The 15,454-nt window shown below is 38.7% G+C and overlaps 1 protein-coding gene across 1 annotated transcript in view; it reads right to left on the bottom strand.

Moving 5' to 3' along the window:
- The window catches only part of LOC114467675 (membrane-associated guanylate kinase, WW and PDZ domain-containing protein 3-like), a 174,046-nt gene that overhangs the window by 4,012 nt on the left and 154,580 nt on the right, over positions 1-15,454 (bottom strand). The window contains exons 10-20 of the mRNA XM_028454139.1: positions 14,745-15,335; positions 11,535-11,566; positions 10,872-11,106; positions 9,678-9,772; positions 9,399-9,591; positions 6,731-6,919; positions 5,357-5,542; positions 5,195-5,282; positions 3,788-3,839; positions 3,115-3,252; positions 1,951-2,089 (exon numbers count right to left, since the gene is read on the bottom strand). Coding sequence (XP_028309940.1) covers positions 1,951-2,089; positions 3,115-3,252; positions 3,788-3,839; positions 5,195-5,282; positions 5,357-5,542; positions 6,731-6,919; positions 9,399-9,591; positions 9,678-9,772; positions 10,872-11,106; positions 11,535-11,566; positions 14,745-15,335 — 1,938 coding nt within the window. The remainder of the gene's footprint in view (positions 1-1,950; positions 2,090-3,114; positions 3,253-3,787; positions 3,840-5,194; positions 5,283-5,356; positions 5,543-6,730; positions 6,920-9,398; positions 9,592-9,677; positions 9,773-10,871; positions 11,107-11,534; positions 11,567-14,744; positions 15,336-15,454) is intronic.

The following is a 15,454-nucleotide window of genomic DNA, read 5'->3' as shown; positions in this document are numbered from 1 at the left end:
GTCTCGTCAGTCCACAGAATATCTTCCCAAAAGTCTTGGAGGTCATCAAGATGTTTTCTGGCAAAAATGCGAAGATCCTTAATGTTCTTTTAGCTCGGCAGTGGTTTTGGTCTTGGAACTCTGCCATGGAGGCCATTTTTGCCCAGTCTCTTTCTTATGGTGGAGTCATGAACACTGACCTTAACTGAGGCGAGTGATGCCTGCAGTTCTGTAGATGTTGTTGTGGGGTCTTTTGTCACCTCTTGGATGAGTCGATGCTGCGCTCTTGGGGTAATTTTGGTAGGCCGGCCACTTCTAGGAAAGTTCACCACTGTTTCGTGTGAGCGCCATTTGTGGATAATGTTTCTCACTGTGGTTCACTGGAATCCCAAAGATTTACAACTGGCTTTAGACCCTTTTCCAGACTGATAGATGTATATGACTTTTTTTCTCATTAGTTCCTGAATATCTTTGGATCTCGGCATGATGTCTATAGCTTTTGAGGATCTTTTGGCCTACTTCACTTTGTCAGGTAGGTCCTATTTAAGTGATTTTTAGATGGAGGACAGGTGTGCAGTAATCAGGCATGGGTGTGGCTACACAAATTGAACTCAGGTGTGATCAACCACGGTAATGTTAAACAGAAACACTTTTTCACACAGGGCCATGTGGATAACATATAATATTTTTTTGTGTATTTTAAAGTTAATTTAAGACATGGGTTAAAATTGACTAAGAGATGCTAACACAAGAGGAAGGTTAGGTTTTATAGGCTTATTTATTAAAGGCAAAGTAATTGTGACTAATTGAAATTAAACTTTAGTAATTGAGAATGTAATTGCAATTGGCTTTCAGGGGAAGAATAATAATTATAATTTGAAATACACTATAATCAAAATGAAGTTGTAATTACACACGGATAATTAAAGATCTAACTGTAATTTAAAACCATGATTTGTACCATAGTATATAGTCATCTTAAAGATGTAAATCCTTGATTTAATTAGAAATAAAATGGGTTAAAAGTGGGATTTTAAAAACACAGAAATTGGTTGAAAGTTGAAAATTAGAGTGGCCAAAAAAACGGACAGAAAAAGTGGTGAAACATTTTCAAAATGTCAATATTGGCTTAAAAGTGGCAGAAATTGGGGGTAATGTCATTACAAAAGTAGAAACAAATACTTTAAACTGGAAAATAATGGGCATGACAATTAGTGAATGTGGTTACACTGGCAAAAATAAGCATGTGGTGAAAATGTGGTGAAAAGAAGTTAAAAGTGACAATGATGGGTCAACGTATGTGACGTTAAGTGAAAAAGTGGTGAAAAGGGTTTATAAGTGCTGAAAATATTTTGAAAAAATGTGCAGAAAAGGCATTGATATTTGATGGAGAAGTGGCAGAATCTGGAGAGATGTAGCAAAAATGCATTAGAAGGAGCAAAATATGGTGAGAAAAAGTGATGAAATAATGTTAAAATATGGTAAATTTGGCCGCTCAAATAGTTAAAAACATATTGTTCGTTTCTTGACGGCATCTGGCAACCCCAATCCAGTGTCTCGCGACCCCAAGGTTGAGAACATCTGTTCTAATCAACAAACACTGACAGAGAACAGTCGAAACTAGAAAACAGAAGCAGTCAAAAGCAAATAAAACAAAAGACAAGATCACAACGTTTTACCGAGGTCGTTAAGGACAGAGCAAAGAAAAGCAGTGAGACCTTTAGTGATGATCTGGTTTCATGTAGAAGCACAGGGAGGAGGAAGAGGTCGGACCTAGTGGAGGAAGAGATAAAGAGGTCGTGCTGCTGCAGAACAAACAGATAAAGCGATGCAGAACAAACAGAAGACAGAGTCAGCATCACATGCATGAGTAGAAGAGAAGAAGAACAAGAGAAAGAGAAGAAGGAGAAGAGGAGCTGGAAGCGGCTTAGCGTAGCTGCTGCAGTGCATGCAGGAGTGGGCGGGGCTTACTGTGGTCCGGGACCCGGCCCTGACCCGGCCGCAGCAGCAGGTGGACCTTGCTGCCCCCCGCCTGGATCAGCTCGATGGCACGAGTGTGCGTGATGCCCTGCGTGGCCTCGCCGTTGATCTCCACGATCTGATCTCCAACCTGTGGCGCAGATTTAGGATGGAGGACAGACACACGTTAAAGCTGCAGGAGACCAGAACATTTACCTCATAGATCAATAAATACAAGAACATTTGCTGGAAATAAAGATTTAAAAGGTAATGACGCGTCCGTCTAAGGCAGGGGTTCTCAACCTTGGGGTCAGGACCCCATTTGAGGATGCAAGACACTGGGTCGCCAGATTTTTTTTTTAACAATTTGAGCCAATTTTTGCTTTTTTTTCCTTCTTCCCAGTTTTTCTGCAACTACACTTACCCTTCCATATTTTAACCTATTCTAATCACTTTCTTTATTATTTTGGCTCCTTTTAATGCATTTGCTACACTACTCCCATTTCTGCCACTTCTCCATCAACTTTCAATGACTTTTCTACACATCTTTCCACTTTCAAAACATTTTCAGCACTTATAAACCTTTTTTTTTTTAATCACTTTTCCACCTATGTTTACCATATTTCATGATTATTTTTGCCAATATAATCACATTCATGTTTTGTCATGCCGATTATTTGCCAGTTTAAACTAATTGTTTCTATTTTTGAAATGACATTAACCTACATTTGTGCCATTTTTAAGCCAATATTAACCCTTTGAACCCTTTTTTAAACCACTTTTCTGTCTATTTTTTGCCCACTCTAATTTGCAACTTTTAACTGATTTCTGTGGTTTTTAAAATCCCATTTCACCACCTTTTCCCTTTTTTTGGTCACTTTAAACCCATTTTATTTCTGATTAAAACAATAATTTACATCTTTATAATGACTACATACTATAGCAAAAATTATAATAAACTTCCTGATTATTCAGATCAATAAATAAATGTATTTATCACAGATTAATCGAGGGCTGAAAAGGTTGAGAACCACTGCTATACTGGACTCCACATCCCACAATGCAATGCATGAAACTTTTACAGTATTGTCAATACACCAAATATTTACAGCAAAAACTCTTTTGTTTATTAATCTATTGGGGTTGGCTCGACATCTTTATCTGACACAAACTCACGTGTATCCTGCCATCATTTAGCGCGGGCCCGTCTTCGGCCAGCCTCAGGATGAACAAACCCATGTTGTATTCTTTCCCTCCTCTCAGACTGAAGCCGAAGCCTCGCTGGCTGCGTTCCAGCTCCACCACGAAGCAGCCCTGCACGCCACAAATAACGGCAAACACTTTACATCACATGTCAAACTCAAGGCCCTTCAGAAGATTCAATTCACCCACAGCAGAAAAGACAAAAGTGGGAGAAACAATGAATCATTGTGTAAATTATAGATTTCTCAACTAGATATCTACAAATTAATACACAAATTCAATGAAACTCCACAATATTAGCAGAGCTCAAATTTTCCAAAATTCTGTAATTTTCTTCAAATTACTCCACAAAATCTCCCCAAATTACATAGAAATTGGCGACAAAAATTTTAAAAAATAAATTGAAAGTGAGGATTCTGCAGGGACTGATATGTGTCACTTATTGGTTTATTATCAGTGTTGCATATTTTATCATTATTTACTGTATACGTGGAAGTGCAACTAGAACACAATAATGATTGAATTACTAATTTTCCCACCTAAAATCTGTGGCCCCGCTCCATACTTGGCCCCTGAACTAAAATGAACTCACGATAAAAAAAACAACAACAACAAAGAAACAGTTGAAGTGTAGTTTTGGTCTCACCTGTTTGGGGCCTGAGGTGATGAATGAACTCTTCATGTCTGAATCAGAGTTCCTACAAAATAAAAGTATTTGGGAGTTCAAAGAAAAAGTGTTACAGCATTAATTCAATTAGCAGAACTGCCCAATAACGAATCTGTTTCTTTGCTGCTTGTCCACATACTGTCAATTTTCTGGAAGCCTTTTTGTGTAACGTTGTTGACATTTTGTGCATTTTGTACGTTTTTGGATTCGTTTTGGTGTTTTCTTTGTTCGGTTTGTTGCGTTTCCTGAGTAATTTTGTGTATTTTTGTTCTGAGTTATTATATATTTCCGTAATGTTAGTGTAGTTTAAGGTCTGTGGGTTTTTCAAGTAATTCTATTGTCAATTTGTGTATGTTTGTTGTCTTGTATGTTTCAGTGTAGTTTCATGTTCAGTTTTTAGTTTTTGTTTGTATTTTTGGTGTCATTCTGTGTATATTTCAGTTTTTTGTACAACCTTTAAAGTCATTTTGTGTATATTTATTGGTTTGTAAGTTTCTGGAGTCATTTTAGTGTCTTTATTGGTAGATCTGTGTGCTTTTCTGAGTCATTTTGTGTATTTTTGTTGTCAGTCGGTGAATATTTTAGTAATTTTGTATATTTTTTTGAGTCATTTTAATGTAGCTGAATGTTTGGTTTGTGTGTATTTCGAGTAATTTTGTATAATTTTATTGTCTTTGTATGTCTTTTGTGAGTCAGTGTAGTTTCATGTTCAGTTTTTATGTTTTTTGGAGATATTTTGTGTTTTTTTTATTGTCATTCTGTGTATATTTCAGTTTTTTTGTGTATCCTTTGAAGTATTTTTCTATATATTTGTTGTTTTGTAAGTTTCTGGAGTCATTTTAGTGTAGTTATTTGTTCGGTTTGTGTGCTATTGGAGTTGTAATGTGCCTTTTTGTTGTTAGTTTGTATCTTTTTCAATTATTTTATACATATTAGTTTTGTATGTTTTGTTGTATTGTTTATTTTTGTGCTATTCTTGTGTATTTTTGTAGTTGCGTTGTGGGTTCTGGAGTATTTTGATTTTTTTCTATAAATATATATATATATATACACATTACATATGTATAGTTTTGGAGTCGTTTGGTGTTGATTTGGAGTTAATTTAGTGTAGTTTAATGTTTGATTCATGAGTTTTTCTGAGTATATTTGTCTAGTTTCATTGTCATTTTGTGTATGTTTGTTGTTTTGAATGTTTTTTGTGAATCACTGTAGTTTTGTGTATTTTTGTTGTCATTTTGTGTATAATTCTGTATATTGTATATCCTTTGAAGTCATTTTGTGTAGTTTTTTTTCTCTTTTTGTGTATATTTGTTGTTTTTGTAAGCTTTTGGAGTATTTCTAATGTTTAATGTTGTTAGTCATTGTGTGTGTGTGTAAAGCACGTACCCGTTGGGGAAGAATGAAGGCTGTTGTCCTACAGCTCTGTGTTGTGCTGACGGGCTCTGCTTGGCTGAGTTTGTTCCAGATGCACTTTCTGTAAATCCACGTCACACACATCAATGTAACACTTCTCATGACACACACACACACTCATACACACATACATACCGTCCTCAGGCACCACAGTGAGCGTGACTGAGGTGCCAGCATCTTTGATTAGCTGCACAATGTCGTTGTGTGAGAGCTCCATGATAGATTGGCCGTTGACCGCTGAGATACGGTCGCCCACTTTCATCTGACCGAGGCGGTCGGTGGGGCTGCCTTCAATGATGCGGCCGATTTTGTGTGGAATGACTGAGAAGAGGAAGAAAAAATATGATTGTGATGAACATCAGTGGTTTGACATGTGTAATTATCTGATTAAAAGGATTTAAAGATATTTCTAGTATTCATTAGTGTATATATATATATATATATATATATATATATATATATATATATACACTGTATATATATTGTTCTTGTTTTACGTATGTATTGTATTTTTTTTAATGCTATTTTAGTGTATTTTTGTAGGTGCGTTTTGGAGTAATTTTGTTGACACTTTTTAGGTAATGTTGACATTTTGTTGGTTTTTGTATGTTCTGAGTGATTTTGTGTATTTTTCTTGTCAGTTGGTGAATATTTATTTCATTTTGTATATTTTTTGGAGTCGTTTTAGTGTAGTTTAATGTTTGGTTTGTGGTAAATTTAGTGTAATTGTTTTTGGCATTTTGAGTATATTTGTATGTTTCTTGTGAGTCAATGTAGTTTCATGTTCTGTTTTTCTGTTTTTTGGAGTTATTTTGTGTATTTTTGTAGTCATTCTGTGTAAATTTTGTTTTTTTGTAAATCCCTAAAAGACATTTTGTTGTTTTGTAAGTTTTTGGAGTCTCTGTTTTTTATGTGTGTAATTTTGTACATCTTTTGGAATCCTTTTTGTTTAATGTTGTTGATGTTTTGTACATTTTTGTGTGTTTCTGGAGTCATTTTTATGTTTTTTTTATTCTGTTTGTGCATTTTCTGAGTAATTTTGTGTATTTTGTTGTCAGTTGTTGAATATTTCTGTAATCTTTTATATTTTTGGAGTCATTTTGTGTATATTTGGTGTCTTTTAGTGTATGTTTGGTGTTTTGCATCTTTTGTGAGCCAGTGCGGTTTAATGTTTTTTGGAGTTATTTTGTGTATTTTTGTTATCATTCTGTGTTATTTTAGTGCTTTTTATTTGTTCAGTTTATGTGTTTTTTAAATATTTGTGTGTATTTCTGTTGTAAATTGGTGAATATTTCTGTAATTTGTGTATTCTGTGTATATTTATGTTTTTTGTATTTCCTTTGAAGTAATTTTGTTCAATCTGTGTGTTTTTGGAGCATTTTTTTGTCATTTTGTATATTGTTTCAATCAATTTGGTGCCTTTTAGTCATTTTGTGTGTTTTTAGACTCATTACTATCCCGCAGATGAAGCCCTAAATAATTGAATACTATAATGAGTTTCCTTCTCACCTCCCGGTGGAGGCTTGTTCTTGGACGTGAGGATGACAAAACCGAAGCCTTCGTGTTCTTTGCGCTGCAGAGTCACGTCGAAGCACTCGGGCCGGGCCAGGTGGGCGTCGCCCCGGTGCATTCTGGGAGAATGGTTGACCAGAGCGGACGCCACGTGTTGAGGACCGTTCTCCTCGTCTCCACCAGCATCTGCACACACACAGGGGATGGTTGGTTGGTCTACCAGGAGCTTTAACACAAATCTAGAGTAAATGGAGGCCGATGTCATCCTGATCTAAAATGTATTTTCGATTGTTTATTAAATTGTGTTTGTGTTTGGATCTTCCTGTAAACAGGTTGAAACCCTTTATTGTGAGCATTCAAAGACTCTTCGTGCTGTGTTTACTGCCAGCGTTACATGAAAGACCCGACACTTGGAATAAATCCTACTTGTGATCTATTATTCACACTTTACCTCAATCTCTCCTGATTGTGTGAGTTTTGTTTTAAATCTCCGTCCAAACATCTGGCTTTGAAAGCATTGAGCGTTACATTATTGATGCTTTAATTCGAGTGATACGATCAAAAGTGAGTTGGAAACACATCGAGTGAAGTCCAACGAGCTGGAACTGTTTGTGGAGGAACTTTGTGATTGGATATCAGTGATATTAAACTTTACGAGTACTCAGATATAAAGTACATGTACTCAGTTTAGGGGCGGAGCATCTTTCTGCACAACATCCTGGTGTAGATGAAACAATCTTGATGCTGGCTTTGGGAGCCAAAGATGATAAGCGATTTCTTTTTGATTCAGGCTAGCTCAATTTCGATAGACTTGAGTCCCGGTCCCTCAGCAGTCTTTTAACTAGCGAGCTGAGCCTCCAACTTCTCCAAGATCGAATCAATTTGGTGAAAACGTTCCATAGCAGCCTCCTGCTTGCTTTTGAGATTATTCATCACATGAGTCTGAGTGGTGAGAGCCCTGCTCCATCCTTCAGAAATCACTAGCAGACTTCCCAAAACAACTGCCGACGTAATACGGACTTTGCGATAGGTCAGAAAGCTGCCAGCTCCAATCAGCAGCATGTCTGCTACCATAATTCCAATCACGTAGATGCCTTCCACAAAAAGAATCGACAGACATACAACTTGCCACTTGTTCCAAGGGTCGAACGCATATCCAGCCACAAACGTACCACTAGGACAAACGGGCTCACCACTGCCCGTTGTCCAAAAAATATAGTCGATTGCATCGAGAGATCAACTGATCAATTCCATTATTCCAGATTTGGAAGAGAGGCTCCTATTAGATTCACAAGACCAGACAAAACAAAGCAGCAGCAAGGACAGATAGGGGTGGGGGAGAGGGAGCAGAGAAAATGTGACCGCCGTCGTCGAGAAGCAGAAAAGAAAGTCCACTAGTACTAGTAATGAATCCTTTGGCTTCGCTAGTAGGCTAAAAACAATCCACTAGTACAGTGGTTCCCAATCTTTTTTATCATGTGTACCCCTTTACATTTTTTTCAAATCATGTGTACCCCCTCTTAATATCCATAATATCATATGATTTTTTATTTGTGGAACAGTGTCTCCAACATTGGTTCACTCAGGCTTAATCCACAAATTCAAAACAATGAGTGGAATTTAAAGATTTATTTATTATTTAAATACCAAGCAACTTTTATGTGATTACTTCATCCTTTGTAAAATGTAGCTAATCATTGTCTCCTATTGTCAGAAGTGTGATAAAATGGCCTCTACAGCATAAAATAACAAAAATAGATTCACGAGCAAAGGCTTTAGGTACACTAGCACAAGAGTACACTTCACGAGTAAAGCAAAATCGACTAGTAGAAAATTTCGTGTTACTGGTAGTCCTAGTACACAATAAATAACGAGTAAAAAAAAAAAAAAAGCATCCTTTCTTGAAAAGCATCAGCAGAAAATAATACCTCACTAGTATCGCTTCACAAAAAGTTATTTTAGTCGATTTCCGAATGCTGAGATTTTCACTGAAGCATCCTCTCGCACCTTAAATTCATATATATTATTTATGTATATACAATATTGTTTTTATACACATTTAGAGCACAGGGCCATTGTAGCATCCAATTCAGCCTGTAGTAAAAAATGTAAATGGCAAAGAAAACATTAATCGTAGAGTAAATTACCAAATAATTCAAATGTAGATCTCTCAGGCTTTTTAAGTAGAAAAATTCTATTAAACTCCCTAATACTGGCATAAATCACATGGTGGCAGTCATCGCAATAATTGCTTTATGTATCAATTATACGTAGAAGTGCAAACTAGCGCACACTTATTTTGAAACAACTTATTTTGCTGCCTAAAATCTGTGTCCCACTTGAGATCAAAGTGGTCCAAATTTGGCCCCTAAACTAACGTGAGTTTGACGCCCCTGGTATAGAGGATTACTGGAAGAATGTAAAGCCATTCTAATGTATAGCCATTTTATCTTCTAGTCTACCTATTGTTTATTACATTGTGTTTTTACTTAAGTCTATGCCTCTGTATTTTTACTTATTGTTTATCCCTGTAAAGTGTCATTGAGCACTGTAAAAGCGCTATACAAATAAAATGTATGATTATTATTATTATTATGAACCCGGGATGGAGGTGTTTACTCAGAGGAATACTGGAGTAGGAAGTCCTGCTCCAGGGAGGGATCACCTGTGTGGACCAGCTTCCTGCGGACTGTCAGCAGCACCTGTCCGTTTCGGGCCGCGTTGGTCATCAGCTCCAGCACTTGTTTGTGTGACTTTCCTTTGACGGGAACGCCATCGATGCACAGCAGCTCGTCCCCCGCGCGCAGACGTCCGTCTTTCTCAGCCGCACCGAGCGGGACGATGGCCCCGATATAAACCTGTGGAAAACATGGAGGAAACAAACAGTGACCAAACACCTGCACAGAGCTCAGCTGTGGATGTAGAACTGTTTACTGGTACGTACTGGAAGCTCTGGTCCCTCGCCTCCAAGGACTCTGAATCCAAAGCCTGACTCCTGGTTTCTCTTGATGAACACGTCCAGTTCCTTAGTGTTCACAGCTACACAGAGAGAAACAGAGAGAGAGAGAGAGAATGGTGGTGAGAGGAGAAAGCACAGAACTGTAGAGTATTTGTATCCCCCACTGTCTTAATATGTGCAATATTATCCATTATAAGTAATGGATCATTTAAGATATCAATTTAATCACAAAAATGTATGTATGGAATTTTTATTTCTATAATACATTATTGGTTTTCTGGAGAAAAAAAAAGTTTTTATGATGCAATGGTTCAACTAATAAACAATAAATGATTATGGTAAATTGACTTGATTTACATATCAGCTCATTCACCCATTCACACACCAATGGGACTGAGCTGCTAGTCAACCACTGGGGCAAATTTGGGTTCAGTGTCTTGCATAAGGACACTTCGGCACACAGACAGGTGTAGACAGGGCTCGAACCCCCAACCTCTCGATCAGAAGAGAAAATTTACAGTTTGTTTATTGAATTATTCAGGAACAATTGGTAAAAATTGTGGGTTTTTGGAGTAATTTGAGATATTTTGTTGTCATTTTTTATATGTGTAATTTTGTACATTTTTTGGAAGCCTTTTTGTGTAATATTGCTGATTTTTTTGCGCACTTTGTTTTTTTATTTGGTTTGTGTGTTTTCTGAGTAATTTTATGTATTTTTGTTGTCAGTTGTTGAATATTTCTGGTTTTTGTATATCTTTTAAAGTCATTTTGTGTAATTTTGTTGATTTGTAAGTTTTTGCAGTCATTTTAGTGTGGTTACATGTTTGGTTTTTGTGCTTTTGGAGCATTTTTGTTGTCATTTCATATGTTTTATTTCACTAAATTGTCCATTGCTCAAAAAGTATTCATCCAATCACACTAAAAATCTACTTTTTTTTTTCTCTCTCTGCCTATTGAATTATTAAAGAACAACTGGTAACAAGTTCAGATTTTTTTGCCACCAAAATTTGAAAGTTTGTTGAAATGACATGGAATGACCCTTTTGTAATTCTCCTGAGATGAACACTGCATTCTTGTCATGTGCTGACTATTGCTCCCCATTCCAAATGATGAGGACCTAAATGATCAAACAGTCTGAGTGTATAGGACAGCTACAGGTATATACAGGTGTGCACTCACGCTTGCTGTCCAACAAGGCTCTGGACTTCAGGTAGAGATCTGAAGCATCTGGTTTGGGGGAGGACGCTCGCAGTGTGTTGGACGAGTACGAGAGCTCAGTGTGACTCAGGGTTTCTGTGCTGTTGGTCATCTCCTGCCTCTGAGAGGACGGGGAGGATGTCTGCTGAGGATGAGGAAGCTGCTGAGGCTGCTGGGGAGTGGGTTGGGACGCGGTATGGGAGGTGGGGGCCGTGCACTGAAGAAACAGGGACAACAGGACGAAGTTAATGGAACAAACTCCCCCAACATGAGAGCATCAGCAGCACAGGATGAAGCTGTTGGACACAACATATTATGGAAAACACTGGTACGCTGAGCGATGTTAACGTGCTGTTTCCCAGCAGCAGAATGTTTGCCCACATGCAGCTCTGGAAAAATAACAGTCCAGCAAAGCAGGTTCCTTTGAATAATGCAGATAACTAAAGCAGCTACACACACACGCACACGCACGCACGCACACACACACACACAAACACACACACACGTAAAGCTGCTTGTGTGCAGTTGTGACAAAGTTAAAACATTTTGTGTTTAATATTTCAGTCACGGCCTCTTTTATTCAGTGAATTCTTTGCTTAGATGAGCAGAGGGAAGCAAAAAGGACCAAAATGCGTCTCAACTCACTGGTTTGAGGGACTTCACAGGAGACGTTTGACCTGAGAACGACAGAAAGAGGAGTAGAAAAAGAAGCAACACAATCAGTGCACAAACAGTTTCCAGATGAAATGTAATGGTTCACTTCCACTTCACTTTATTTTGTTTGTTTAACCTGCAAACATTTCTTCTGAAAAATGGGAGAAATTACTGGTTGAAATTGCCTCTCAAAAGATTGTTTTGGAATCATTTTGTTGTTGTTTTATGTGTATCTGTTGACATTTGGTGTGTTTTATAGTGATTTTGTGTATTTTTGCTGTTGTTAGTCACAAAGCTGGAAATTGATGCTCAAAATGATCCTGACTTAAACTTCTGAAAGGTTTTGCACATTGAATTGTAGGAGTTGGAGTCCCATGGACCAATGCAAAGACGGCGCAAAATCAGAAAAGTGTTTTAACTTCATTCTTACTGTGTCTCAACCAGAAAAGTAAGACAGTGATTCAATTGATGTCATTTTTGATCCGTTTTGTTTTTTTTATCGTGATCCCCATGATACAATTTCTCAGATTTTGGTCGTAATCAAGTTTTTTTTCGTGGAAAGCCAAAATGTCAACATCCACTGTTGTTTTGTCAACAACTTAATTTTCTGTGAATATGTGAACATTTATTTTTGGGGTCACACTGGCATCAGAAGTGGACGAGAACAACTTTTTGGTGAAATACAGGTACAGTTTAAAATAGTTACGTTATCATTTCCAGCAGCTTTAAATCAAATTTGTGAACCTGGATTGATTTGGTTTCTGTTCTCCATCATTGTAGTGAGAGACCCTCCACCAGTAGAAGGCAGTAGAGTCCATGCATGTTAAATGTCACTGCTCTAACTCAGTAGTTATCAACCTTTCAAGTCAACACTGTAATTTAAAAAGTAGAAACAATTAGTTTAAACAATAATAGTTTAAATAATAGGAATGTTGGTGCAGGTGAGCATCTAAAACCAAAAAATATAGCAGACGGAGACTTATAGTATATGATATATATATATAGATTGAGACAGTTTTTTTTACTTGACTTCAGATTCATTCTTCATTCTTGTATTAATTGGAGTCTCTATGAGTGCATCAGCTGTGTTCCCAGACAAAGGAGGAAACTGTACATATGGTCCATCCATCTTCAAAATTCAGGATAAATGAGCAGCGAAGACAGGTGGACTGTAAAGCAGTAATGACTCCACAGCTGTGTCGTACTGGGAAGGAGTTTGTCTCATTTCCAGGTTTAAATCCAAAGCAGGAAGCAGAGCCAAATAATATCCTCCGCACCCTATAATAGCTCACCTTGGGCTTGTTCTCCTCGTCGTGGTAAACTAAGAACACGAGCATCAAATATATGCGCACGTGCCTTCAAAGAAAATGTGGATAGATAAAGAAATGACAAACACCAGGGGCTCTGGGTTGAACCCAGCTGGGGACATGTGATATGTGGGAGCCAAACTCCTGAATGTGAGCTGCTGCACTGCAGTGGGAAGAGATGGAGAAGCCTTCAAAGCCAATGATAATCCACCATGCCCTGCCCTCCCTGCCTCTCCCTCTCTTTCACTCTCTCTTTCTTACTTACATTCTCTTTCTTTTCGTCTCTTCAGGGCTGCAAGTGAATCACCAAAAACTGCCACGTCTTTGCATCTTTAGCAGCACAGCTCACCATGTGACTCAGCAGAGGAAGGAGCCTCAGCCTGGTTGGTGGAGTTAGCGTTGGCGTGGAGCGCAGCGTGAAATTACTTTATTTACCATCAGGTCAGTCCAGCATCGAACTTATAACATCAGACGTTTATCCATATAATCATTTATGAATTCATCTCAACACACCTCTGCAGCTGAACAATGCCTCACTTTTCTTCATAAAAGACAAATAACAACAGACTGTGAGGTTTCAACTTTGTTCTTCTCACCGTCGCCCCAAAGTTAAATGCACAAAAACATGACACAAATGCATATAAATGACTGAAAAATGTACATTACAACAACGGAAATCAACAAAAGTGAGTCCAAAAACACCCGATAAAAACAACTTATGTTACAAATGTAGATTGGATTAATCTCGGTTAGCTGGCTTCACCTAACCAAACATTTCCTGTCAGACAGTAGCTGTTTTACGACGGTCGATCAAAACACACTAATTTAAGCCTCGCTACGTGTGCGTGCACATAAAAGGGGTGGAGATTGCAGCGTCTGACCAATCACTGGAGAGAACTGGCAGAGCGAGCGTCTGTACAATGAATGGAGGAACAGCTTATGATCTTAAACAAATATAATGAATATAAATCCATATTGACAGTGAAGAGCAACGCTGTTAGTGCAGCACACAGCAGGAGGCGGAGCTTCATAACTTGGTACCGACCAGGTTGCTGAAGTTTAAAATGATGAATAATTAAAGGCAGGAAGCTGCTAACACTGTTAATGCATAAAAGCCTGTGATTATTTATGATATGAATCCATTGGATGATAAACGGACAGCGCTCTAATCAGTTAAACTTTATTACAGCACACACGTTTTTTATTTAAGTACACCTATTTATCACACACACACTGGGATGAGAGCACATTGTTTAGCTGTAATATGTCCCTGCTGAGGAGGTCAGCGTATGAATGAATGACTTTACCCGTCCGTGCATACGATCGACACACAGGCTTCATCAGCTGACTATAGGTCAGTCCATCAGGTATAAATCTATATCTATCCTAAACGATGTGATCAGTAAATGAAATTATTATTAATAATCTTCTTTCCTAAACTCAGCTGTCAGAGCTGCATCAACCGGGATCTTCTATCAATGGGCAGGTTGTTTTAGAGAGAACTGATTGGTCAGGAGGCGGGGCTTTATCGCTCGGAGCAGGTTAGTTGTTGTTCAGCATGAATTGCCATAGTGATTAAGCTGCAGCGAGGTTTGTAGGACAGCACACACTGATTCAATTACAGAAGTTAGCGCAAAAAGAGGTAATCATGCTTTGTAACGTACCCCCTTTATGTGTTTTGAAGTAATGTTGTGAGTTTTGGTTTGTTTTTTGTGTTTTGGAGTCATTTTATGTGTATTTGTGTTGGTGTTTTGTGTGTATTTGTTGTGCATACGCGATCAATTATTTGATGGCTTAACAACTTTTAAAAAAGCACTGCACTAATCCTTGATTGATTTCTACTTCACTGACATCATTGAATGTCATTGCCCATAAACAACACAAGGTCACTCACCTCCTCGGAGCACCAGCACGTTGACCTCACTTCCCACAGGCAGGTCTTTGAGGATGTCCACCACCTGGGAGTGACTCAGCGTTTGGACGTTCTGTCTGTTGATCTCTTTGATGACGTCGCCCTTCAACAAGCCGCGGCACCACTGGGCGTCCAGGATCATCTTCACCTTCTGTCCCAGAGGGCAGTCTGCGATGGCAAAGCCAAACCCCCCGGGGCCCTTCACCAAAGGGACGCTGATCAGCTCAGGCTGTAACAGCGTGGGGTCGGGGCCCTCCTGGGCGTGGCCGTGGGAGTGGTGGTGATGGTGATGGTGGGGCTGGTGCCGTCCTCCATTGGTCATGGGCCGGGACGTGGCCCCCCCGTCCGTGCTGTGGTGGTCCTGGGGGTTGGAGGCGGAGGGAGACACGTCCTTGGAGGTGCCGGAGCCGCTGGGCACGTCCTCGCTGCTGCTGGCGTCCTCTGGCAGCGGGTAACCACGACACAGCACCATATCCACGTACTGATTGATGGGGATGGACTGGAACATCTGCACAACATCAGCGTGTGTCTTCCCCAAAACACAACTGTCGTTAATGTCCACGATCACGTCACCTGAGACAGAAACGGAGTGAACATACAGTATGTCAAATATGGAACGAGAACAGAAAATAATCACATTTATGGACTCCTGAAATTGCTACTAACTAACTAACTAACTACCTAAAAAGATA

The sequence above is a fragment of the Gouania willdenowi genome, chromosome 7 (genome assembly GCF_900634775.1).
Source record: "Gouania willdenowi chromosome 7, fGouWil2.1, whole genome shotgun sequence".
Taxonomy (NCBI): Eukaryota; Metazoa; Chordata; class Actinopteri; order Blenniiformes; family Gobiesocidae; genus Gouania; species Gouania willdenowi.
Note: the sequence above shows the minus strand (reverse complement) of the source record. Positions and strands in the feature narration are given on the sequence as shown.